General features: G+C 40.4%; 1 protein-coding gene and 1 long non-coding RNA gene across 9 annotated transcripts in view; one reads left to right on the plus strand and one right to left on the minus strand.

Annotated features, from left to right (window-relative positions):
* Nucleotides 1–27,598, minus strand: part of Scai (suppressor of cancer cell invasion) — a 112,074-nt gene that overhangs the window by 48,400 nt on the left and 36,076 nt on the right. For 6 of the 7 annotated variants that reach the window (XR_010064694.1, XR_010064696.1, XR_010064695.1 and 3 more), the window contains one exon: nucleotides 10,531–10,662. Coding sequence is in view for 4 of the 7 variants with exons in the window: in NM_001399633.1 (NP_001386562.1) it covers nucleotides 10,531–10,662 (132 nt within the window). In the remaining 3 variants the exon portion in view is untranslated. Of the gene's footprint in view, nucleotides 1–10,530; nucleotides 10,663–14,861; nucleotides 14,973–27,598 lie in introns of all 7 variants that reach the window. The other variant, NM_001399635.1, reaches the window with a different exon arrangement.
* Nucleotides 1–27,598, plus strand: part of LOC134486089 (uncharacterized) — an 81,580-nt gene that overhangs the window by 39,473 nt on the left and 14,509 nt on the right. The window contains exon 2 of one of the 2 annotated variants that reach the window (XR_010064781.1): nucleotides 22,190–22,575. The exons of the other annotated variant lie outside the window; for it this stretch is intronic. This is a non-coding gene — a long non-coding RNA (uncharacterized LOC134486089). Of the gene's footprint in view, nucleotides 1–22,189; nucleotides 22,576–27,598 lie in introns of those variants that run through there. 2 annotated transcript variants of the gene reach the window in all.

Raw genomic sequence — 27,598 nt, forward strand, 5'->3', positions numbered from 1 at the left:
AACCTCATAGCTCACCATTTAATGCTTTTAAACAGTGTTATTTTTTGTAATATTTGTTTTGTTGAATAAATAAAGAAGTTGAGGGTTGGTGAGCCAGCTCAGTGGTTAAAGTTTAAGCCTGAGTTCAACTTCCAGACCCTGTGTAAAGATGGAAGAGAACAGACTCCACAAGGCTGTTTTCTGACTTCCACATGAGCTCCACTGCATGTGCATTAGCACGTATGTCACAGACATACAGGATGATGATGATGATGATGATGATAAAAGTTATACTTCCATTTTCTTTGTTATACAAAACAGTGTTTTAAAGATGAATGTTTTGTGCCCAATGTGGGGGTTATCAGAATAAAATTAATAACTGAAATAGAAGCGACTAGTCTTCTAGTATCACTAAGAAAATCACTAAATAAGACTTGTTAATAAATGACACACACAAACATTTCTCACATTTAGATCAATGAAAAATGTTAGCTATATATTTTTAATATTAATTTCTTCAAAAGAATTCAGAGCATTTATCATTCCAGTCTATAGAATCAGCCACTCCACGGTTGGCAAGATGGATTAGCAAAGGAGCCTGTTGCCAAGGCTGATGACCTGTGTTTGATCCGCAAGATCCATAGGGTAGAAGAGGACCAATTCCCAAAAGTTGTCCTTTGACCTTCTCATAAATGACATGGCTTATATGCACTACCTATTCCCCCATAAACAGAAAAAAAAAAAAAAGCATTCAACTATTAAACCATTTCTTTTGCAAAACAAGGTTAAATTTCTTAATATATCACCTTTCCCCTAATGACAAATGTCCTAGAGCTAACATTCAAATCACTATAAGTGCTTAGAATCTAAAATTGAATAATGTATTTGAAAGTTAGTCTTAGACAAATTCTTTTAATATTCAAAGCTTGATTCTTTTTTTTAATTTTTTTTTTATTAACTTGAGTGTTTCTTATTTACATTTCATGTGTTATTCCCTTTCCCGGTTTCCGGGCAAACATCCCCCTAACCCCTCCCCCTCCCCTTCTTTATGGGTGTTCCCCTCCCCATCCTCCCCCCATTGCCGCCCTCGCCCCAACAATCACGTTCACTGGGGGTTCAGTCTTAGCAGGACCCAGGGCTTCCCCTTCCACTGGTGATCTTACTAGGATATTCATTGCTACCTATGAGGTCAGAGTCCAGGGTCAGTCCATGTATAGTCCTTAGGTAGTGGCTTAGTCCCTGGAAGCTCTGGTTGCTTGGCATTGTTGTTCATAAGGGGTCTCGAGCTCCTTCAAGCTCTTCGAGTTCTTTCTCTGATTCCTTCAACGGGGGTCCCGTTCTCAGTTCAGTGGTTTGCTGCTGGCATTCGCCTCTGTATTTGCTGTATTCTGGCTGTGTCTCTCAGGAACGATCTACATCCGGCTCCTGTCGGCCTGCACTTCTTTGCTTCATCCATCTTGTCTAATTGGATGGCTATATATGTATGGGCCACATGTGGGGCAGGCTCTGAATGGGTGTTCCTTCTGTTTCTGTTTTAATCTTTGCCTCTCTATTCCCTGCCAAGGGTATTCTTGCTCCCCTTTTAAAGAAGGAGTGAAGCATTCACATTTTGATCATCTGTCTTGAGTTTCATTTGTTCTAGGCATCTAGGGTAATTCAAGCATTTGGGCTAATAGCCACTTATCAATGAGTGCATACCATGTGTGTTTTTCTGTGATTGGGTTACCTCACTCAGGATGATATTTTCCAGTTCCAACCATTTGCCTACGAATTTCATAAAGTCATTGTTTTTGATAGCTGAGTAATATTTCATTGTGTAGATGTACCACATTTTCTGTATCCATTCCTCTGTTGAAGGGCATCTGGGTTCTTTCCAGCTTCTGGCTATTATAAATAAGGCTGCTATGAACATAGTGGAGCACGTGTCTTTTTTATATGTTGGGGCATCTTTTGGGTATATGCCCAAGAGAGGTATAGCTGGATCCTCAGGCAGTTCAATGTCCAATTTTCTGAGGAACCTCCAGACTGATTTCCAGAATGGTTTTACCAGTCTGCAATCCCACCAACAATGGAGGAGTGTTCCTCTTTCTCCACATCCTCGCCAGCATCTGCTGTCACCTGAGTTTTTGATCTTAGCCATTCTCACTGGTGTGAGGTGAAATCTCAGGGTTGTTTTGATTTGCATTTCCCTTATGACTAAAGATGTTGAACATTTCTTTAGGTGTTTCTCAGCCATTCGGCATTCCTCAGCTGTGAATTGTTTGTTTAGCTCTGAACCCCATTTTTCATAGGGTTATTTGTTTCCCTGCGGTCTAACTTCTTGAGTTCTTTGTATATTTTGGATATAAGGCCTCTATCTGTTGTAGGATTGGTAAAGATCTTTTCTCAATCTGTTGGTTGCCGTTTTGTCCTAACCACAGTGTCCTTTGCCTTACAGAAGCTTTGCAGTTTTATGAGATCCCATTTGTCGATTCTTGATCTTAGAGCATAAGCCATTGGTGTTTTGTTCAGGAAATTTTTTCCAGTGCCCATGTGTTCCAGATGCTTCCCTAGTTTTTCTTCTATTAGTTTGAGTGTATGTGGTTTGATTTGGAGGTCCTTGATCCACTTGGACTTAAGCTTTGTATAGGGTGATAAGAATAGATCGATCTGCATTCTTCTACATGCTGACCTCCAGTTGAACCAGCATCATTTGCTGAAAATGCTATCTTTTTTCCATTTGATGGTTTTGGCTCCTTTGTCAAAAATCAAGTGCCCATAGGTGTGTGGGTTCATTTCTGGGTCTTCAATTCTGTTCCACTGGTCTATCTGTCTGTCTCTGTACCAATACCATGCAGTTTTTATCACTATTGCTCTGTAATATTGTTTGAGTTCAGGGATAGTGATTCCTCCTGAAGTCCTTTTATTGTTGAGGATAGTTTTAGCTATCTTGAGTTTTTTGTTATTCCAGATGAATTTGCAAATTGTTCTGTCTAACTCTTTGAAGAATTGGATTGGTATTTTGATGGGGATTGCATTGAATCTATAGATCGCTTTTGGTAGAATGGCCAGTTTTACTATATTAATCCTGCCAATCCATGAGCATGGGAGATCTTTCCATCTTCTGAGGTCTTCTTCAATTTCTTTCTTCAGAGTCTTGAAGTTCTTATTGTACAGATCTTTTACTTGCTTGGTTAAAGTTACACACTTTATATTATTTGGGTCTATAATGAAGGGTGTCATTTCCCTAATTTCTTTCTCGGCTTGTTTCTCTTTTGTGTAGAGGAAGGCTACTGATTTATTTGAGTTAATTTTATACCCAGCCACTTTGCTGAAGTTGTTTATCAACTTTAGTAGTTCTCTGGTGGAACTTTTGGGATCACTTAAATATACTATCATATCATCTGCAAATAGTGATATTTTGACTTCTTCTTTTCCGATTTGTATCCCCTTGACCTCCTTTTGTTGTCTGATTGCTCTGGCTAGAACTTCAAGAACTATATTGAATAAGTAGGGAGAGAGGCAGTCTTGTCTAGTCCCTGATTTTAGTGGAACTGCTTCAAAGTTTCTCTCCATTTAGTTTAATGTTAGCAACTGGTTTGCTGTATATGGCTTTTACTATGTTTAGGTATGGGCCTTGAATTTCAATTCTTTCCAGGACTTTTATCATGAAGGGGTGTTGAATTTTGTCAAATGCTTTCTCAGCATCTAATGAAATGATCATGTGGTTTTGTTCTTTCAGTTTGTTTATATAATGGATCACGTTGATGGTTTTCCGTATATTAAACCATCCCTGCATGCCTGGGATGAAGCCTACTTTATCATGGTGGATGATTGTTTTGATGTTCAAAGCTTGATTCTAAATGCATCATCGATTATTATTGATGTCAACAGAGATAGGAAATTAATAACTCATGGAATCAAGTTAAATGTGACTCTGTGAATTATCCCGTAAGGTAAATGACCTTGCATTTCATTTTGTAAAGGCACTGGTGCTGTAAGCTAGCTGCTCATTCTTTTTCTGATGTTTCAGAGTAATGCACTGGTGTGACACCTACCTTTCCTTAAACCCTCAGCACTGCTAGCGGGTATCTATCAGGAGGAGGCTAGGAAGACATAGACGAGATGACTAACTCACACTTCGCAGGTGTAGTCAGTGTGAAGCTAAGTTGTCAAAACTCTGCAAGTTCCAAGTTTCTATATGTCGTGGTTTGAATATGCTTGGCCCAGGGGGTGGCACTATTAAGAAGTGTGGCCTTCTTGGAGGAAGTGTGTCACTGTGGGTGTGGACAATGAGACCCTCTTCCTAACCGTGTGAAAGCTAGTCTTTTCCTAGCAGCCTTCAGATGAAGATATAGAATTCTTAGCTCTTCCGTACCATGCTTGCCTGGACACTGCCATGTTCCCACCTTGATGATTAACTTGATGATGAACCTCTGTAAGCCAGCCCCAATTAAATGTCCTTATAAGAGTTGCCTTGGTCATGGTGTCTGGTCACAGCAATGGAAACCTAACTAAGACACTATACATGTACCCTTTTTCACTTACTTGAATGAGCTATGATCACTAATGCCTAATCTTCATCCCTCCTCATACCAGTCCTGAGTGGTATAACACTGTTCCTTAATTCCTGACCGCTTACAACTCTTCTGTTTTTACAACATCTTTCACTGGCTTCTCATTTACTTTAAATGCTTAGTGTCTCTATAGTATGAGCATACGTGTACATGTGTAAAGTTGCTTGGGAATTTGAGTCCCAGTACACTAGGACTCAAATTCCTGTGTGTGTGTGTGTGTGTGTGTGTGTGTGTGTGTGTGTGTGTAAAGTTGCTTGGGAATTGTGGCCAGTACATTAGGACTCAAATTCAACCACCTTCTAACTCCTAATTCAATATTCTCTTTTTTTAGCATTTAAGATAACGATCTAGATTTCTTTTATCCTCTTAGTACTGAGATTAAATATAGGCATTGCATATACTAGGCAAATAGTCTACCAGTGATCTATATTCACAACTCTAGATTTTCTTACATTATCATAGAATCATAACATTTTGTTCTTGAACCAGAGGGAGCTTTTTAAAAAGGTATTTTAGGCAGTGGTGGTGCACGCCTTTAATTCCAGAACTTGGGAGGCAGAGGCCAGTGGATCTCTGAATTCAAGTCCAGCCTGGTTTCCAGAGGGAGTTCCAGGGCAGCCAGGGCCACACAGAGAAATTTTGTCTTGAAAAACCAAACCAAACCAAACCAAACCAAACCAAACCAAACCAAACCAAACCAAACCAAACCAAACCAAACCAAACAGAAGCCCTTGCTCTTTACTCAGCTGGACACGTTAAGATAGAAGATCTGTCTGAATTTTAAACCTGCAAACGTCTCAAGCTTGAACTTGCAGCCTCTAGAATTAGGAGATAATACATATCCACTAAGTAAGCATCCAGCCTACTATACTTTGTTCTGGCAGCTCTCAAAACAAACAAACAAACAAACAAACAAACAAAACCCCTGACAACTTCCAAAATGCAGGTGTTGGTGACAAACTAGCAGCAGGCCAATGCCTTGTATGCTGTCAGTATCTATAGAGGGGATGTGAGAAACCAAAAGGAGACACATGATGGACCATCAAAGATGTGGTCCAGGAACAACCAATACCAATTAATGAGGGAGCATCGTGGGCCACTGTGAGAACTGAAGCCTAAACTGGGTACAGTTTGGCCTGAGGCACAAGCTACAATGCCACACCGAAGTCCTAGAAATGAGAATTTCTAGTCTAATCTGAGCTGAGATGCAAGCCAGTGTAAGACAGTCACTGCACCCAAGGACTTGATATGAAAAGGAATACAAATGTCTTGGTAAGTTCTACACAGATAATATGCTACAACAGAACTACTGACGCACTGAACCAAACAACACATTTATTAATTTTCTTTTTACTTTAAAAAAGGTAGTTGGAATATACAATTATATTTGAAGCTCACATTTTCTTATTAGCTCCATCATCATCATCATCATCATCATCATCAGCAGCAGCAGCATCATCATCATCATCATCATCATCATCAACAACAACAACAACCTCACCACACCACCACCACCACCACCACCACCACCACCACCACCACCACCACCACCACCACCACCACCACCACCACCACCACCATCACCAGCCAGTCTTTTTGTATGACCCTGGTTAACTTGGAATTTGTGGTGATCTCTCCTGCCTCTGCCTCCCAGGTGCTGAGATTACATCTTTGCCTATGCCCAGCTCACATTAAATTTCTTTGTCAATGCTCTTCTAAACCATGAACCCAAGACACCCAATTCAGTGCCTGTCTATGCCAAATGCATACTTGAGTCTGTTAAGTAGTAAGTCACATGAAAGCATGGAGCACACACATGCACAGTTGGTACTATTTCTGTAATATGTATTAGTTTGCAGAACTGGCCTCTGGGAGAATATTAAGAAAGAGGAGTTTGGCGGTGGATCTCTGAGTTCAAGGCAGCCTGGTCTACAGAATGAGTTCCAGGATAGCCAGGACTACATAGAAAAACCCTGTCTTGAAAAGAAAAAAAGAAAACAGGAAAAGAAAGGGAAGGAAAGAAGGAAGGAAAGAAGAAAGAGGACAGAGAAAAGGAAGAGGGAGGGAACAACAGGAACAAACTATTTCTCATTTCTCTCTCTCTCTCTCTCTCTCTCTCTCTCTCTCTCTCTCTCTCTCTGTCTCTCTCTTTCTCTCTGTCTCTCTCCCCTTCCTCCCTCACTCCCTCCTATAACAAGGACATCACAAAGACAAACCTATAGTGAAAGTTCCTCCCCTTGCAAGCATTAGGAGTACATTTATTTAATTTCTGCAACTATGTTCCCTTTGGTAGGTATGTTTCAGCTGTATATGTTTACTCCTCTAGAGTGAGACAGCTAGGGAAGGGACGCAGGCCTCCACTTTTCCAGGATAGCATGATAGCGTGATATCACATGGAGACAGACATAGCTGCTTCTCAAACCTAGGTCTAAAACTGTTGCTGGGATAATCCTACTAAGTATTACATTCTAACTTTCAGGTTTAACTGCCATGGCAACCCGAACCCAGAAAGCACTTGAGGTTTTGAACATATTCAAATCTTTTAAAAAATACTATTCTCACTTCATGACTACTGTAACTACACACAAGCACTCTCATAAGCAAATCACCATTCACTTCACCAAACAGGAAATTTCTAATTATAGCTGGAGAAACAAAAGGCTCTGATAACTCAGTGAATCCTAATATATGATGGAAAGATAGAACTCCTTAAGATTTGCCATACAGGCCTCAAATGAAATATTATACAGAAAACTTTGAATCCTTTCATGCACTGACAGGTACTCTGCTTCTAAAGGATTGAAAACTCCCATAACACAGGGACTAGGGAGTTTCTGAGACCCCACATTCTGTATCTTTATTCTGAGTTCAAGTCACATGAATATTTTTGTTTTGTTTTTTGAAAAAAAACATACTTGGGCTGAGCACTTAGGAGCATGCTATGCTCTTGTAGAGGACTTGCCCTCATTTCCTAGTGCCCACACTGGGGGGCCCACACATGCCTGTCACTCCAGGTCCAGGGGAACCCAGCATTTCCATCTGAACTTGCATTCACAAACACACACACATATATATAGAATTTAAAAATAAATTATTTAAAAATCTTTTTTTTCTGTTACCAAAAGCTTTATTTTTACTTGGTCTAAGACTTGGGAGAGGTTCCAGGGCTTAAAAATCTTTAATTTAAATTTAAAACCACACTGCAGCTGGGGTTATGGTTCAGTGGCACAGTGAATAACTACTATGCATGGAGGACTGGGATGCATTTCCAGCACAGCACTGTGCCATCCTCATACCCCTCCCCTCAGAGAAACACAAAAGCTCTCTTCACCAACTGAAGAAAGAGCAACACAAAGAAACCTAGCAAAGATGATCAACACACATGAGTGGAAGGAACATCTAGGGGAGGCCAACTCCATCAGGAGCACCTCGATGCCACTTGCTGGGCACTGGGTCAGACTACCAGTGGATTTCATGTGCTCTGTAAGCATTGTGATTTTGTTTTCCATTTAAACCAACACAAATATAGAAAGGAGACAATCAAAACTCTTCTTAAAGACAGCAAGATGCCTCAGTGGGTAAAAGTGCTTGCCATACAAACCTGGGAATCTGAGTTTGATCCCTAGAACCCACATAAAAGTGATAGAAGAGAACAATGAAAAATAACTTCCTCTTGGTTATCCCAAAAGAAAGCTTACACTTTACAAAAGAATGATCGAAACCAAACCAAGCCAAAACAAAACATCAACACTTCAAAGTTTTTCATTTAGTAATTCAAAAAAGCCAAAGTGAATAGCACTGAGAAGGTACAGTCCTCCCCCTGCCACCTTGTGAACCCCAAGGAAAACACTGAACTCATACAGTACTAAATTTCTAAGACTTTTCCAACTAAGGTCCTATATTGAATAATGAAGTTATGTTTTCATAAACACAGAAAGCACATACAAACACACAGGCCACACTATTTTAGGTAATATGAAAATTAAACATTTTTTAAAGGAAGTCTTAACTGTTGTCCAAGCTAGTCCAGCCATTACTCAGGAGATTTTCCCACTCTGCCTTCTGAGCAGCCAGATTACAGGCACTGATTTCTGTTGCTGTGAGGAAACATCATATCCTAGAGCAGCCTGAGCACAAAAGGGGTTTCCTTGGCTTACACTTGCCAATCACAGTCCATTATGAAGGGAAGTCAGGGCAGGCACTGAAGCAAGGCCATGGAGGAGTGCTGATCACTGTCTTGCTCCTCACGGCTCACACAGCTGCTTTCCTATACAGTTCTGCCCAACTGCCCAGGGTGGCCAGGCCCTGGTGGGCACGCTCTCCCACAATATTTATTAATTAATAAAGTGTTCACATATTTATTAAAAGTGGAAACATCTTTTTCAATTGAAATTCCCTCTTCTCAGATGACAGTAACTTGAGTCAAGTTGCCAAAATTAACTAGCACAGTTTATATATCACCATACCTGTCTCAGAAAATTCATTTAACACATTTCTTTTCCTTAAAAACAAAATAAAACATTATGCAGGGACTGACAAGATGGCTCATCTGGTATGAGAGCACTTGCTGCTGTTGAAGAGAATTCAAGTTCAGTTCCTAGCACACATGATGATGTACAATCTCCCATAACTCCCAGCTCCAGAGGATCTGCCATCCTTTCCAATGGCATTGTATACTACATAGTATACTCACAAACAGAAACAAACATCAATAGATTAAAAAAAAATCTTTCTGAAGAAGTCCTATGAGGCTACAGAGATGGCTCCGCAGTGAAAAGGCACTGCTCTCACAGAGGTCCCAGCACTCCTCTGCAGCACTCCTACCAGGCGCTCACGGCTGTAACTTTATCTCCTGGGGACCCACCCAACTGTCTGGAACTCTAGGTCCTGAGCATCCAGTTTCTTAGACTCTGAGAGCACACAGAATTAAAAAAACTTCTAATCTTAAATCTTTTACAATTTTTTTATCTGTGATTTAATCACACCTTTTCATTAACATCTCTCCTGTGTAGTCTCTGTGTGTGAGCTCACATGAGTGCAGGTATGGCTAGGTCAGCCTTTAACACTGCCACTTAGGAGCTATCCACATTGTTTGTTGTGACAGGATCTCATAAATTCCACCAAGTTGGTCAAACTGGATGGCCATGAAACCCCAGGGTTCTTCCTGTCTCCACGTTCTCAAGCAAGGGTAACAAGTGTACTGTCACTCTCAGGGTTCCACCTCCTGGACTTTCAGCTGCCAAGGCAAATGCTTCACCAACTAAACTATTTTCTTAGCCCACCCTACTAAAATCTTTTAAAAATTCATGTTTAAAAGAGAACTTCTAGGGGCTGGAGAGATGGCTCAGTGGTTGATGCTCTACTAGGGGACTCAAGCTCAATTGCCAGCTTACATGGCAGCTCACAACTATTTGTCACTTTCATTCCAGAGGATCTGATGTCCTCTTCTGGTGGCATCAGACATGCAAATGGTGTATAGACAAACATGCAAAGTACCCAATACATTTTAAAATAATGATGAGGATGATAAGAAGACAGTTTGTATGTACAGGTACGGAAGAATAAGCAACCATTAAATAATAAAACTATTCTCTTCTCTGTCAAAGAAAAAGTCTACAATTGCTTCTACTTGTTCTTTGTCTTGTTTTTGAGGTGGATCTTACTTTAGCCAGGTTGATTTGGGCATTCTATAGCTCTGACTTACTGTGATTCTCATACTTTTAGCCTCCTTAGTACTGAAATTACAGCAACAATTATTTCTAATACATCTATCTATCTATCTATCTATCTATCTATCTATCTATCTATCTATCTATCTATCTATCTATCTATCTATTCCATCTATCTCTCTCTCTATACACACACACACACACACATATGCTCATATGTGTATATATAAAATATTTATGTTATATGATTATATGGATAACTTTCAGAAACCTACCAAAAATCATCCAGGGCAAATACATAACTAGAGAAAAGTTTAACTACTAACCTTAAGCCATTAAACAGTTGCTTGGATTTATCCAAAAGATAACAGAAATCTGTAACTGTCTTCCTCTCTCCCTGTGGGATATCATCTTCAGCACCTCCAGAGGACATGGTTTCTTTAAGAGTAAATTCAGTCCTGTAAAAAAATATATACTCATTTACTCAGTTGATGAACAGAGGGTTGAGGCAGATCTTAGTTACATTATATGATGGCATTTTCCCCCCAAGGCAAATATAGAATTCTTTTGATTACTCAAATAATCAAAATATATAAGATAGAGTTGGAAAATAAATGATCTCACACCGATAGTGAGAATTGTGGAAACATAACCAAAGCCACTTTTATCATTCTTTATCTGACTATAATTTGGATTCCTATTCTGTTGCAGGCATTTGGTCTGACTCATAATCTGAATATTGAGCCTTTTACCCATTTGCCTATTTTGATTCTGTAAATTCATCCTAGAAAATAATTCTTAACATCTTCCCCATATTTTATTATTATAACAATTAAAACCTTGAGTCCAAAGAATAAGCCAGGGAAGTATTTCACAGACCACAAATCCCTGCACTCATTCCTCCTCTGGCTGACTTGCATTTCCACCTAAGGTGAAGGTACAGACTGAGGCAATATCCCAGCAGGTAAAGTGCCTGCCACAAAAGCACGAGGACCTGAGCATGATCCCAGTACCCACACAAAAAGCTGGGTACGGTGGTACATACTTAATAATAATCCCAAAGATGAGGAGTAAGAGACAGACAGACCCCTAGGGATGGCAGGCCAGCCAGTCTAGCTGAGTTAGCAAGCTCTGAGTTCCAGTGAGTGACTCAAAAAATCAAGGTGGACAGCAATGGAGAAATGTCACTCACCACACAATATGTTCCAGCACACAAATGAACCACACACACACACACACACACACACACACACACACACACACACCCCACACACACAGCACATGTGTACACACCACACTCTAAAAAAGGTAAGCTAACAAGTATAAAGAAATTTCTCACACATAGAGGTATTTACTGAGACTATAGGGAGAGACAGAAACAGAGAGATAGAGAGCTGTTGAAATAAAACTTAAGAAGTAGAGAAATGGCTTCTCTTTCCTAGTTACTTCAGTCTACTAGGTGCACATCGAGGCTTGCATGCATGTGCAATGTAAAAGGGGGCAGCTCTTAGGGAATGCTGGAGCAGAGCATGCATGAGGAACAACTGCTGTGAGGGAGGGGGAAGCCTGAGATCCTTGGAGAACTGCAACTGGCTAATTAAAGCAATGAGGCCTAGAAAGTACATGATGATCTGGAAAATCTTATTCGAAAATGCTCAGAAAAGTGTAAACATGCCTAGAGGACAGCCTGAAGGAAAAATTCTATTGGCAAAATGGGTAATTTCAGCATCCAAACCAGGATAACCACAGGTTCTAATGCAAATGAAATAGGAAGCTGTTGCTGGTCCTGGTGGTGCATGCCATTGTTCCAGCCCTTGGGAGGCAGAGGCAAAGGTGGATCTCAGAATTTGAGGCCAACCTGGTTTACAGGGGGAGTACCAGGACATCAGGACTGCATAGAGAAACCATTTGGAAAAACCATAGAAAAGAAAGAAATGCGAAGCTGTGAAGCAACACTTAAGATTATATGGAAGACTCATAGTGAGTTGGCTTCATCATAAAACACACATTAATTTCAAAAGGAAAAGTAACGCTATAGTACTCTGGAGAGAAAATTAATCATGAAATATATGAAACAGGACATAATAATAAAAACTGCTATATGAGAAATGAGAGTGGATCTTTATGAATTTGAAGCCAGCTTAGTCTACACAGTGAGTTCCAGACCAGACGGGGTTACATTACATAGTAAGAGCCTGTCTATAGTGACAATTTTGTTATTTTGGTTTAAAAAAACACATAGAAATATTATAAGAATATGTTTTCATTTTAATCCCAGATGTAGAATATGGGCTGTTTGAGGCTGTCTGTAGCAGCTGACTATGATTTGCCTCGTGCTCTAGTAGAGGTGTGATTCTGCCAGCTGCAGAGAGTTTCTGAGAGTGTGTGACATCTGCAATTCTGGGGACTTTTAAAGAGTAGATAAATGCTAGGGCCCCAAGAAGTGGGGTGGGTTGTTGGTTGAGGTATGTTAAGTCATGCCTAGGGGTTGGAGAGATGGGTCATCAGTTAAGAGCACTGCTCTTCCAGAGGTCTTGAGTTCAATTCCCAGCAACCACATGGTGACTCACAACCATCTGTAATGGGATCTGATGCCCTCTCTGGTGTGTCTGAAGACAGCTACAGTGTACTTATAAATAAAACAAATAAATCTTTAAGAAGTCATGCACAAAGAAGAAACAAGAAAAACTTAGATATCCTGATGTTGAGGATCAAATCTGCCCCAAAGAAACCAATCTCCTAATTAGCAGGAAGTAGTTTAATGATGCCATCCATTTTCCTGCCCCTGACTTTATTCTGGATCTCTTTCCTTTCCCCTCTATCCTTTTTTCTCTCTTATCAGGTGGTAGGGAGTTGAAAGGGTGGAAGAAAAGGAGTAGAGAAAGGTGGAAGAAAGAAGAACCCACAAAGCAGCAAAACCAGCTATACCTATCTCAAAAGAAAAAAAAAAAAGGGAGGGGAAGGAAAGAAATAAATAAGGATAAAATTTACAACAGTCTGCACTGATTGTTTGGGTGGTTTGAGAATTTTTGGAATAGGATCTTAATTCAAGGCCCAGGCAGGTGTCAAACTCATTATCTTCCTGTCTCTCAGCCACACAAGGACTGGGATGACAGTCATGCAGCATCACACACAGCCTGGGCTGACCAATAATGAAAAGTACAGTTTTGGATGTAGACAAATTGATGTTAGGGAGAGCTGTTCTATCCTGAAATACATGTTACAAATTACACTGGAGAAGAACAGCAAAGGGCAAGCGAGGAAAGGATTGGGAAACAGAGTAAGGATAAACCAAACACAAAACTTACAGCACAAGATACAAGCTGTTTCTTTGAAGAGAATAATGAAATTCTGATAAAAATGAGCCAGGAAAAGGTAGAATAAAAATTGAAGACTGGGGATGTAGCTTAGTTACTCATGAAAAACTAGAGTCAGCAAGATGGCTGGTTTGTCATCAGATAAAGGCAAACCCACCAAGCATGATGATCTAGTTCCACTGCCAGGACACTCATAGTAGAGAGAACCTACTCCCACAAATTGTCCTCAGGCAGCTACATATGCCCTAAATGCTTTTATTAAAACTTTTAAAACTTTCATTGATTCTTCGTGAATTTCATAGCATGCATCCCAATCCCACTCATCTCCCCATCCCTTTATATCTGCCTTCCGCCCTTGCAGCCTTCCCCTACCGAAATAAAACAAAAAATAAAATAATAAAAAAAAACATTAAAAAAAAAACCCAACTAACTGACCACCCACCCACCCAACCACCCAACCACCCACCCAACCAACCACCCACCCAACCAACCATCCAACCACCCAACCAACCACCCAACCAACCACCCAACCAACCAACCACCCACCCAACCACCCAACCAACCAAAAAGGCCAACTCCCTGTGGAAGCTTCAGTGTGTCACACAGAACCCTTTTGCCCAAACAGCTTTACTTGTAATGTTCATTGCAATCAATCCTTGGTTTGGTTCCAGGCCTCTGGCTTTTACCATCAGTACTGGATCCTCACCAGAGCTCATTTCAGATATACTGTTGCTGCCCTACATCATGGAGATCCTGTAGCTTTGGATCTGCAGGACCAGCCCCTTCACATTCCAGCAATTCTTAGATGGGGTAGATGTTGGACTGGACAACTCAGAGCCCTGAAACTGGCCTTGGGTAGAAGCTCAATTACTTGGTTAGCCCACCAGCTCTCCTGCATTCCCCAGGTAAGGGCCAGGGCCAGCTCTATTGTGCTGCCTAGGCAAAGTGTGGCCTGCTTTCCTGAGTGCTGCAGTGGGCAAGGGGTAGAGCTAGCTCTCCCACTCTCAAACCCTAGGAGCCAGCTCAGAGCCTGCCTTAGGGGAGAGTGGGTTATTAATTTTTGAAATTAAAGTATGATTACATCATTTCCCCTATCCCCTTTCCTCCCTCCAGTCTGCCTAAAAAGAGAAAGGTGGGGTGTAGCACTGTTTGTCTGGAGCTCAGCATTATGGGGTATGCAGAGACAGGGTGCTCACTGGCAAGTCAGTCTACGTGAAGCAGTAAAACCCACATTCAGTGAAACCTGTCTCAAAAAGTAAGCTGGAGAGGGCTGGACAAATACCTCAATGACTAAAAGCATGTACAGTTCTTGTAGAGGACCTGAGTTTAGTTCCCAGTACCTATGTTGGGGTGACTCACAACCTCCTGAAACGCCAGCTCCAGAGAGAGAGAGTTAATATTGCTGGTCCTTGATGGCTCACATGCACATATCTCCCGGGCAGCACAAGCACCTACACATAATTTAAAAATAAAGTAAATCTTTTTGTTTTGAGACAGGGTCTTTTTATGTACCTCTTGGTGTCCTAAAACTTTAATATGTAGAGCAGGCTGGCCTTGAGCTCACAGAGATTTACCTGCTTCTGATTCCTGAGAGCTGGGATTAAAGATGTGTGCCACTGAGAAGCCAAATATTTCAAGTTCAGATTCCAATTTAGAGAACCTGACCTAAGTTTGAATTCAGGTAAAATAACAGGCTGGTACCTGGCATTAGTTTCCAAGCAGCCCACCTATATAACCCAAGTCTAGCTCCAGTCTTTAGGCTAATCCCCAAAGGCCAGTGTTTCCAGGCTACACCCTTAACAAGACCATCGTCTCCAGGTTATTCCCCCAACAAACCTGCACCCCCAGGTTACAATCCCTTGCCTAATGACCACCAATGCAGAGAGAAGCAGAAATTAAGTTTATAATATGACTCCTAGCACCAGCCAATTACATTAAAGGGCACAGTAACTTTCCAATTAGATGCTTGCACACTTACCCACTTCTTGTGACTTACTCTAAAGCCTTGCCCTGATAGATATCCAGGGCTAACCCCCCACCCCAAAACTGTCCTGTGTGACGGTGGTGTTGGGGAGGGGGCGTGCTAGCTGGAATAGAATAAAGACCCTGTTGTGATCTGCATCAGATAGGCTCTTGCCTGTTTTTTTTTTTTATTTGGGGGGGGGGGTCACTAACACTTCTGTAGCACTACACCACTACATGGAGCTAAACTAAGAATTTATTTATTTATTTATTTATTTATTTATTTATTAATTAAAGTAAGGTAAAGAGCAAAAAAGGAAAAATACCCAAAAATGGGCACACTGGGCACAGGCATGCACACATGCACATATACATTCACCACAACCCACCCCCAACATGGTAATAAGGGACTATGCCAATCAATTTGAGTATTTATGTGAAACAGACACTGAGAAAAATACTTTTATTAAACAGTACAGAAAGAGCTAGCAAAATTTCATAGTCCTGTTAAAGGATGACAGCCTAATTAAAATCTTACCCATGACAAGAACTCAAGACCTAGATGGCTTTACCACCAAATTATACAAAAACATAATAAAAAGGGAAACAAAGAAACAAACAAAAAACTGGCTGTCACAGAGAAAACACTAACCTCACAGAATATGGAAGAAGGAATATTCCCTCAATTTATTTCATGATGTCATCATAACTTTGATAGTGAAATCAAATGAGGACATTATGAGAGAAGAAAATTACAGGCCTTTCGTAGTGATGAATACATTAATCCAGTGCTACAAACCCAATTCAGAAACACATGAAAAGGACTTAACAAGACTGGGCTTATGTTAGGAATGTAAAGATCTATTATTTGAAGACCAATCACTATACTCATTTATCACAAAACTAGAATGAAGGAGAAACATCTTACGTTGGCAGCTCAACAGATGCACAGCATGTATGAGGCAAATTTAAAATCAACTCAGAGAATTACCCTGGGAAATTAGGGACAGATTAGAAATTTCTTATAATTATGAAGAGTGTCCGAAAGAATAGGGATGTGGCTTAGGCATTAGCATGGTAGCCTAGCATTCGTGAAGCCTGGGTTTCACTCTTAGTACATGGAACCTAAGCAAGATGGTGTCTGCTTGGAATTCAAGGTCATCCAGAGTATATTTGAGGTCAGCTTAAACACATAAGGCCCTGTTAAGAGAAAATGAAGTAAAGCACTCATAAAGGACTAATTAAAAAACTACAGAAAATCCATACTTTCCAGTAAAATGCTATTATTGCTGCCATGATAATGTGCATGTTTTTGCCCCAAACAACTCTGATACAATCTTATTCTTGTTTTCTGAGTCAGGACCTCATTATGTGATTGATCTCTTGCCCCAGCCTCCTAGGTGATGGGATCCAGCTGTGCACCACTGTGACTACAAAGAAGCTCTAGCCAGGCTTTGGTGGTGCATGCCTTTAATCCTAGGAGGCTGGTTGCAGAGGTAGGCAGATCACCTTGATTTGAGGCCAGCCTGGTCTACAGAGAGAGAGTTCCAGGACTGCCAGGGCTTCATGGAAAAACACTTACCTTGAAAAAGCCAAAATCACTCCCCTCCCTCAAAACGGAAAGAAAACAAAAAACCCAAAGTCCTTAAATTGCTGAGATCTGTTCCCCACCACTCCCCAGCATAGGTGTAGGCACTTTGTTTCATACCAGCTATTTCATATTTTTGCTATAATTGCTTGCCAGTTATTGATACAGAAAAAACTTGACTCATAGCAAGGTCATGCTGATCACATATTCTGTTATGTTCTGAGGTTTGTTAATCTTAAGAAATTCCACAAAGCTTTATATAATCAGGGCTGTCCAACAAAAACATTGTTAGCCATTCCTGATCTGAATTTGGTGTATACATTAAAATTACAACAAATTAAAGGTCAATATGTACTGTTATATCTAAAATAGCTTGAGTCAAGAGCTGACCACCTGGTAGCACTTCCTACACCTGAGTACGAACTCATTGTGTTTTTTTTTTTTTTTAAGAAGTGTTAAATATTCTTTATTTGATATCATACATAAACCACAGTAAAGGCCTTTCAGTGGTGAAAGGCAGCATCATTGATGTAGGGAATTCTAGTTAAAACAGCATTGTCAGGAACAGTTCCGTCCTGGTGTTTAGCATTGCCTGTCAGAGGCCGGTGAACACACACTGAAGCACGGGTGAGTCTTGTTTCTGAGACAGCGATAGAATTTTCCCAGTGTTTAAACATATTCATATACCCAGATATATAAATCTATGTATAAAACCATTCAATAGGTTTGAGGCGACACCCCCATATTTATGTAAAGTAAAACATTACTAATTAAGTCCAGTCTTATCTTGAGAAAGGGAGGGCAGTGATAGCATGTATACAACTGGAAGTGTTACTTTAAAAAAGATCATATCTACTTTATGACAAGTCAGTTTTACTTAAATAAGGGCTGTCCAACAAAAACATTGTTAGCCATTCCTGATCTGAATTTGGTGTATGAATTAAATTATGATATACATTAAAAGCCATGAGACATTTGTTTTGTAATAAATAAGGCAGTGGAATTACTCATTAGTAGCCTTTTTAAGATAAGCTATTAGGTCCGCCCTTTCTCCCTTCTCCTTAATTCCAGCAAAGATCATTTTTGTTCCAGGGATGTACTTTTTGGGATTTTCCAAGTATTCCATCAGGGTATCCTCTCCCCAGGTGATGCCTTTGTTTTTTTTTTTTTTTTTTAATTTAGAGAATACTTTATTAGTTTTTGTAATCAAACCCACGTAGATAAGACCTTACATATTTAATACAGTGCGTTACCCCTGTACAAATGGAAAAAACTTAAGTTCAACATTTCTAGACCAATATGGCTGTTAATTTCTGTACAGTGCCAACTCAACACAGTAAACGGGGATCCTTTTTTCCAAAGTTGACAGCACAGCTAAAGTTTCCAAAAATTCAAATTATATATCTGTATATATATATTTATATTTATATAAAAAGACCAATAATAGCAGTGTGTTATACATCAACAGCAGCAACAGCTTTTCCAGGTTCTGCAGTCATCTGAACAAAACTGTAGAGACATCCAGCACACTCCATTAAAAAAAAAAAAAAAGTAAAAAAACAAAACCCAAGAAAACAGCACAGTTCTGTTACTCTTGTGGTACCTGGCACCATTTTTTTTTTTAAATTAGCTTCTCAATCATCATCTGGAAAGAAAACATTCTGAGCAACATCATTAAAAACAGCTCTGATCAATGAATATCCTAGTAAGAGCACCAGTGGAAGGGGAAGCCCTGGGTCCTGCTAAGACTGAACCCCCAGTGAACTAGACTATGCGGGGAGGGTGGCAATGGGGGGAGGTTTGGGAGGGGAACACCCACAAGGAAGGGGAGGGGGGAGGGTGATGTCTGTCCGGAAACCGGGAAAGGGAATAACACTTGAAATGTATATAAGAAATACTCAAGATAATAAAAAAAAAAAAAAAAACAGCTCTGATAAAGCACGGTCACTACTACGTATCATAAAGCAGGTACAAGCTATTTTACATCCACAGAGGTATGATACAGTACTGTCCTACATCTATAATACTAGAGGATACAATTTAAAAGGCATTATTTGAGACTTGATTGATGCTTTTGTTTTTGTTGGCATCTGTGTAAGAGAATCCAGCAGCCTGGCCTGTCTTCCGCCCAAACAGACCATGGAGGTTTGGTCTTATGCTTGCCTCCTTTTTCTACAGTGTGGCACTGGGCACACTTCTGAACAAAAATCTTCTTGCCTTTTTCAACATCACCCATTTTAAATTCGGTCCGGGCTGGTCAACACCACAAATGATCAGACTCTTGGACAGACGTCCTGCTCTCTTCATTGTGGTTTTTATGTTTTTTTTTTTTTTCCTTTTATAAGCTCGCACTGAGAAACGTTTGTTGAAGTGACTCAACCTCCAAATTCTGAGCTATGACCCTGACTGATTAGTTTTAGGATGTGAGTTCAATAAACCATCCCTGTCTGAATGAGATGGGTGTTCGTGTGGTTTGTGTGGTGACTGTTGGATCCCAACAAAATAGGTATCACTAAGAAGGCGGAGAGGCCCAGCATGGTGCACATAATTTTAACCCCAGCAAGTAGGAGGTTGAGGCAGACAGATCTCTGAGTTCCAGGCCCACCATAGCTACATAATGGAGACCTTGTCTCAAAGAAGTGAAGAGGCAAGTGATCAAAAAAATGAAGATTTTGTAATATGTGTATCGACAAAGAAACATGTAAGTAAAACAGGTGAAAACCCAGTAAAATTAGTAAGATTTTTTATAAAAGAACAAAAAAACTCTTGGGCATATACCCAAAAGATGCCCCAACATATAACAAAGACACATGCTCCACTATGTTCATTGCAGCCTTATTTATAATAGCCAGAAGCTGGAAAGAACCCAGATGCCCTTCAATAGAGGAATGGATACAGAAAATGTGGTACATCTACACAATGGAATATTACTCAGCTATCAAAAACAATGACTTTATGAAATTCATAGGCAAATGGATGGAACTGGAAAATATATCCTGAGTGAGGTAACCCAATCACAGAAAAACACACATGGTATGCACTCATTGATAAGTGGCTATTAGCCCAAATGCTTGAATTGGCCTAGATGCACAGAACACATGAAACTCAAGAGGGATGACCAAAATGTGAATGCTTCACTCCTCCTTTAAAAGGGGAACAAGAATACTCTTGGCAGGGAATAGGGAGGCAAAGTTTAAAACAGAGGCAGAAGAAACACCCATTCAGAGTCTGCCCCGCATGTGGCCCATACATATACAGCCACCAAACTAGATAAGATGGATGAAGCAAAGAAGTGCAGGCTGACAGGAACCGGATGTAGATCCCTCCTGAGAGACACAGCCAGAATACAGCAAATACATAGGCGAATGCCAGCAGCAAACCACTGAGCTGAGAACGGGACCCCCATTGAAGGAATCAGAGAAAGGACTGGAAGAGCTTGAAGGGGCTCGAGACCCCATATGAACAACAATGCCAACCAACCAGAGCTTCCAGGGACTAAGCCACTACCCAAAGACTATACATGGACTGATCCTGGGCTCCAGCCTCATAGGTAGCAATGAATGGCCTAGTAAGATCACCAGTGGAAGGGGAAGCCCTTGGTCTTGCCAAGACTGAACCCCCAGTGAATGTGATTGTTGGGGGGAGAGCAGTAATGGGGGGAGGATGGGGAGGGGAACACCCATATAGAGAGGGAGGGGGGTTTTGGCCCGGAAACCGGGAAAGGGAATAACAATTGAAATGTAAATAAGAAATACTCAAGTTAATAAAGATTAAAAAAAAAAATACAAAGCAGAAAAAAAAAAAGAACAAAAAAAATTTTTTTCCCCACAAAGATCTCTTAGGGAGGGATGTTAGCAACACTATGCTGCACTTTTAAATTTTTATTCAAGGATTATGTGTGGATATCTGAGTGTTGTGCAATGTGTGTGAAGTGCCTGTGGGGGTATCAGACCCTGGAACTAGAGTTACAGGTGGTTCTGCGTGACATAGGTGCTAGGACGTAAACAGGAACTTGGGAGGAGGAAGTGCTCTTTATTGTTGAGTTATCTCTATAGCCCCAACAGTGTATCTCTAGAGCTGGCATTAACACTGTCAAGTTTTGTTAAGTTATAGAGCTACTACATGTCTACTTTTTGACTAGTGTTTTTGTTGTTGGTTTTGTTGTTGTTGTTGTTTGAGGCACCAGTTCACTATGTACCATATCTGGCTAGCCTCCAACTCTCTCTGTAGACCAGGCTGGCCTCTAATTTAGATATCTGCCTGCCCCCTGTGTGCTGGGATTAAAGGTGTGTGCCACCTCCCCAACCTCAGCTTTCAGTCTTTTATTTCTTTAAATTATGTTTAAAAAGGTGGGCATCAGTGGTGAATGCCTTTGATCCCAGCACTCAGGAGGCAGAGGAAGGTGGATCTCTAAGTTTGAGACAACTTGGTCTACAGAGCAAGCTCTAGGACAGCCAGGGCTACACAGAGAAAACCTGTCTCAAAAAACCAAAGATAAAATAAAATTAAATAAAACAATAAAAAAAAAAACCCTGATGTTGAGAAAATAACTAAGAGAATGTATAAAGCAGGTTCCTTAGTATGGGAAGTATGTGGGTACCCATATTACATGGGTAGAAGGAAAAGTAGAGAACCCAAAAGGCATGAACTGTTGTGGGCTAAAGTTTATCTCCAAAAAAGGTATGTTTAAGTCCTAATCTCTGGTCCCTATGAATGCCTGTAAGACTTTTAGGTACAAAGATATAAATGCAAAGAAGAAATCCTGGAGTGCAATGGATTCTTCATCCAATGTGACTGGTGTCCTTGTAAGAGACAGCCATGTGAAGACATGGGGAGACAGCCATGTGAACAGAGGCATAGACTGGAATTATGCAACTGCTCATCAAGGGATGCCAAGGACACTAGCACCTGCCAGAACTTAGGGAGAGTCACGAACAGCTTCTTCTTCTGAGGTCTTTAAAGGACCCATTTCTATAACACTTTCATTTTGGAATCTGGCTCAACTCTGAAAGCATACATTTCTTTGGTTTTAGCCTACTCAGCCTGTCCTTTCTCATCTTAGCTCTAACTCGTATTTCTCTGACAACTAATATCGTTCACTGATCTCTTTTGTTACAGCAAGCCTAACATATACAGATTCAGAGTCCTAATGTGAATTGTGAAGAGGGAGAACAAGCAGAACTGCAGCCGGCAGGACAACTATTTCAAGTCTCACCCACTCCATACAGGAAAACTGGCAGATTATTGACATAGACTGTTTACACTTTCTTTTCATAAGAAGTCTTTCAATAAAGCAACAAGAAAACTGCTACCCTCAGGACTGGAGAATTCACTCAGCAGTTCATATTATTTTTCCAAAAGAACTATGCTAGGTGGCTCACAATCATATGTAACTCCATCTCCAAGGAGATGCAACTCCTTGGCAGGCACCTGCACTTACATGCACATGGCCCCACACAGAGACACATACACACATAATAAAATAAATCTTCTAAAATAGGAAAGAATTCTCTGGATTGAATTCTCAGTAAGGGGTTGGTAACATGAAAGTCTAAAAACAATCTGGACAGAACGATGTGTCTTGTAAAGGATGCCCAGGACACAGCAAGGTGGAGCAGCAGTGCATAGCTTGGACTGCATAGAGAAGACTGAGTACTCCTGCCCAACACTTGGCAGTGATGGGATGAAGCAAAAAGAATTAGCTGCCATTTTCAGTAAATCACAAACAAGCAATTTCTTCCTGCCCTACAACCTCAGAAGACTGTGGAGAGCACAGGCAGGGAAGGAGGCTTAAAAGGCTACAGAACAGGTGACACCACCATTGCTACACTGCAGTTAGGGACACTTCAAAACAAGGCTGTTTCCTTAATTAGACTCAAAAGGAAACAGGCTGACAAAAACGAAATATAAATACATTAAAAGTTTCATTTTGACAAAAAAGGTAACATTTATGGAAATTATGTGCTTAAAAAGATTCTCTTTTCTTAGGAGCTATTTTTTGGTTTTTGTTTAAAGAAACAAGAAAAAGGGGATTGTAATCATGTGTTTTATGAAATAAAATGTAATGGGTGATTCCCCTTGGTGAAGGCCATGTTCATGTTCTAGATGTGTCTCCTTTTTGAGCTCATTTCTGTTTCCTAACTCTAGTGATTAAAATCATACTAAAAAAAAAATCATACTCAACATCTCTGAATAAGCTCTAATTCTTCTTTGAAAAATTAATTTAATAGTAGTTGTATTTCATGATACCATTAGACAATAAGATGAATTAATGGGTATAAAATTTGCCCTGTAAACTATATTCTAAAACTGTTAGTTAGGTGGGCACTCCTGAGGCTGCAGAGCGGAAGAGACCACCAACACTGCTCACCCCTGCCCACATCCCTGGCCCAAGAGGAAACTGTATAAGGCCTCTGGGCTCCCGTGGGGGAGGGCCCAGGAGCGGCAGGACCCCTGTGCCTGAGACACCACCAGAACCAGAAGGAAACAGACCGGATAAACAGTTCTCTGCACCCAAATCCCGTGGGAGGGAGAGCTGAACCTTCAGAGAGGCAGACAAGCCTGGGAAACCAGAAGAGACTGCTCTCTGCACACACATCTCGGACGCCAGAGGAAAAAGCCAAAGACCATCTGGAACCCTGGTGCACTAAAGCTCCCGGAAACGGCGGCACATGTCTTCCTGGTTGCTGCCGCTGCAGAGAGCCCGTGGGTAGCACCCCACGAGCGAACTTGAGCCTTGGGACCACAGGTAAGACCAACTTTTCTGCTGCAAGAAAGCTGCCTAGTGAACTCAAGACACAGGCCCACAGGAACAGCTGAAGACCTGTAGAGAGGAAAAACCACACTCCGGAAAGCAGAACACTCTGTCCCCATAACTGACTGAAAGAGAGGAAAACAGGTCTACCGCACTCCTGACACACAGGCTTATAGGACAGTCTAGCCACTGTCAGAAATAGCAGAACAAAGTAACACTAGAGATAATCTGATGGCGAGAGGCAAGCGCAGGAACCCAAGCAACAGAAACCAAGACTACATGGCACCATCGGAGCCCAATTCTCCCACCAAAACAAACATGGAATATCCAAACACACCAGAAAAGCAAGATCTAGTTTCAAAATCATTTTTGATCATGATGCTGGAGGACTTCAAGAAAGACGTGAAGAACTCCCTTAGAGAACAAGTAGAAGCCTACAGAGAGGAATCGCAAAAATGCCTGAAAGAATCGCAAAAATCCCTGAAAGAATTCCAGGAAAACATAAATAAACAAGTAGAGGCCCATAGAGAGGAGACATAAAAATCCCTGAAAGAATTCCAGGAAAACACAATCAAACAGTTGAAGGAATTAAAAATGGAAATAGAAGCAATCAAGAAAGAACACATGGAAACAACCCTGGATATAGAAAACCAAAAGAAGAGACAAGGAGCTGTAGATACAAGCTTCACCAACAGAATACAAGAGATGGAAGAGAGAATCTCAGGAGCAGAAGATTCCATAGAAATCATTGACTCAACTGTCAAAGATAGTGTAAAGCGGAAAAAGCTACTGATCCAAAACATACAGGAAATCCAGGACTCAATGAGAAGATCAAACCTAAGGATAATAGGTATAGAAGAGAGTGAAGACTCCCAGCTCAAAGGACCAGTAAATATCTTCAACAAAATCATAGAAGAAAACTTCCCTAACCTAAAAAAAGAGATACCCATAGACATACAAGAAGCCTACAGAACTCCAAATAGATTGGACCAGAAAAGAAACACCTCCCGTCACATAATTGTCAAAACACCAAACGCACAAAATAAAGAAAGAATATTAAAAGCAGTAAGGGAAAAAGGTCAAGTAACATATAAAGGGAGACCTATCAGAATCACACCAGACTTCTCGCCAGAAACTATGAAGGCCAGAAGATCCTGGACTGATGTTATATAGACCCTAAGAGAACACAAATGCCAGCCCAGGTTACTGTATCCAGCAAAACTCTCAATTAACATTGATGGAGAAACCAAGATATTCCATGACAAAACCAAATTTACACAATATCTTTCCACAAATCCAGCACTACAAAGGATAATAAATGGTAAAGCCCAACATAAGGAGGCAAGCTATACCCTAGAAGAAGCAAGAAACTAATCGTCTTGGCAACAAAACAAAGAGAATGAAAGCACACAAACATAACCTCACATCCAAATATGAATATAACGGGAAGCAATAATCACTATTCCTTAATATCTCTCAATATCAATGGCCTCAACTCCCCAATAAAAAGACATAGATTAACAAACTGGATACACAACGAGGACCCTGCATTCTGCTGCCTACAGGAAACACACCTCAGAGACAAAGACAGACACTACCTCAGAGTGAAAGGCTGGAAAACAACTTTCCAAGCAAATGGTCGGAAGAAGCAAGCTGGAGTAGCCATTCTAATATCAAATAAAATCAATTTCCAACTAAAAGTCATCAAAAAAGATAAGGAAGGACACTTCATATTCATCAAAGGAAAAATCCACCAAGATGAACTCTCAATCCTAAATATCTATGCCCCAAATACAAGGGCACCTACATACGTAAAAGAAACCTTACTAAAGCTCAAAGCACACATTGCACCTCACACAATAATAGTGGGAGATTTCAACACACCACTCTCATCAATGGACAGACCATGGAAACAGAAATTAAACAGTGATGTCGACAGACTAAGAGAAGTCATGAGCCAAATGGACTTAACGGATATTTATAGAACATTCTATCCTAAAGCAAAAGGATATACCTTCTTCTCAGCTCCTCATGGTACTTTCTCCAAAATTGACCATATAATTGGTCAAAAAACGGGCCTCAACAGGTACAGAAAGATAGAAATAATCCAATGCGTGCTATCGGACCACCACGGCCTAAAACTGGTCTTCAATAACAATAAGGGAAGAATGCCCACATATACGTGGAAATTGAACAATGCTCTACTCAATGATAACCTGGTCAAGGAAGAAATAAAGAAAGAAATTAAAAACTTTTTAGAATTTAATGAAAATGAAGATACAACATACCCAAACTTATGGGACACAATGAAAGCTGTGCTAAGAGGAAAACTCATAGCGCTGAGTGCCTGCAGAAAGAAACAGGAAAGAGCATATGTCAGCAGCTTGACAGCACACCTAAAAGCTCTAGAACAAAAAGAAGCAAATACACCCAGGAGGAGTAGAAGGCAGGAAATAATCAAACTCAGAGCTGAAATCAACCAAGTAGAAACAAAAAGGACCATAGAAAGAATCAACAGAACCAAAAGTTGGTTCTTTGAGAAAATCAACAAGATAGATAAACCCTTAGCCAGACTAACGAGAGGACACAGAGAGTGCGTCCAAATTAACAAAATCAGAAATGAAAAGGGAGACATAACTACAGATTCAGAGGAAATTCAAAAAATCATCAGATCTTACTATAAAAACCTATATTCAACAAAACTTGAAAATCTTCAGGAAATGGACAATTTCCTAGACAGATACCAGGTATCGAAGTTAAATCAGGAACAGATAAACCAGTTAAACAACCCCATAACTCCTAAGGAAATAGAAGCAGTCATTAAAGGTCTCCCAACTAAAAAGAGCCCAGGTCCAGACGGGTTTAGTGCAGAATTCTATCAAACCTTCATAGAAGACCTCATACCAATATTATCCAAACTATTCCACAAAATTGAAACAGATGGAGCACTACCGAATTCCTTCTACGAAGCCACAATTACTCTTATACCTAAACCACACAAAGACACAACAAAGAAAGAGAACTTCAGACCAATTTCCCTTATGAATATCGATGCAAAAATACTCAATAAAATTCTGGCAAACCGAATTCAAGAGCACATCAAAACAATCATCCACCATGATCAAGTAGGCTTCATCCCAGGCATGCAGGGATGGTTTAATATACGGAAAACCATCAACGTGATCCATTATATGAACAAACTGAAAGAACAGAACCACATGATTATTTCATTAGATGCTGAGAAAGCATTTGACAAAATTCAACACCCCTTCATGATAAAAGTCCTGGAAAGAATAGGAATTCAAGGCCCATACCTAAACATAGTAAAAGCCATATACAGCAAACCAGTTGCTAACATTAAACTAAATGGAGAGAAACTTGAAGCAATCCCACTAAAATCAGGGACTAGACAAGGCTGCCCACTCTCTCCCTACTTATTCAATATAGTTCTTGAAGTTCTAGCCAGAGCAATCAGACAACAAAAGGAGATCAAGGGGATACAGATCAGAAAAGAAGAGGTCAAAATATCACTATTTGCAGATGACATGATAGTATATTTAAGTGATCCCAAAAGTTCCACCAGAGAACTACTAAAGCTGATAAACAACTTCAGCAAAGTGGCTGGGTATAAAATTAACTCAAATAAATCAGTTGCCTTCCTCTATACAAAAGAGAAACAAGCCGAGAAAGAAATTAGGGAAACGACACCCTTCATAATAGACCCAAATAATATAAAGTACCTCGGTGTGACTTTAACCAAGCAAGTAAAAGAT

The sequence above is a fragment of the Rattus norvegicus genome, chromosome 3, assembly GCF_036323735.1.
Source record: "Rattus norvegicus strain BN/NHsdMcwi chromosome 3, GRCr8, whole genome shotgun sequence".
Classification (NCBI taxonomy): Eukaryota; Metazoa; Chordata; class Mammalia; order Rodentia; family Muridae; genus Rattus; species Rattus norvegicus.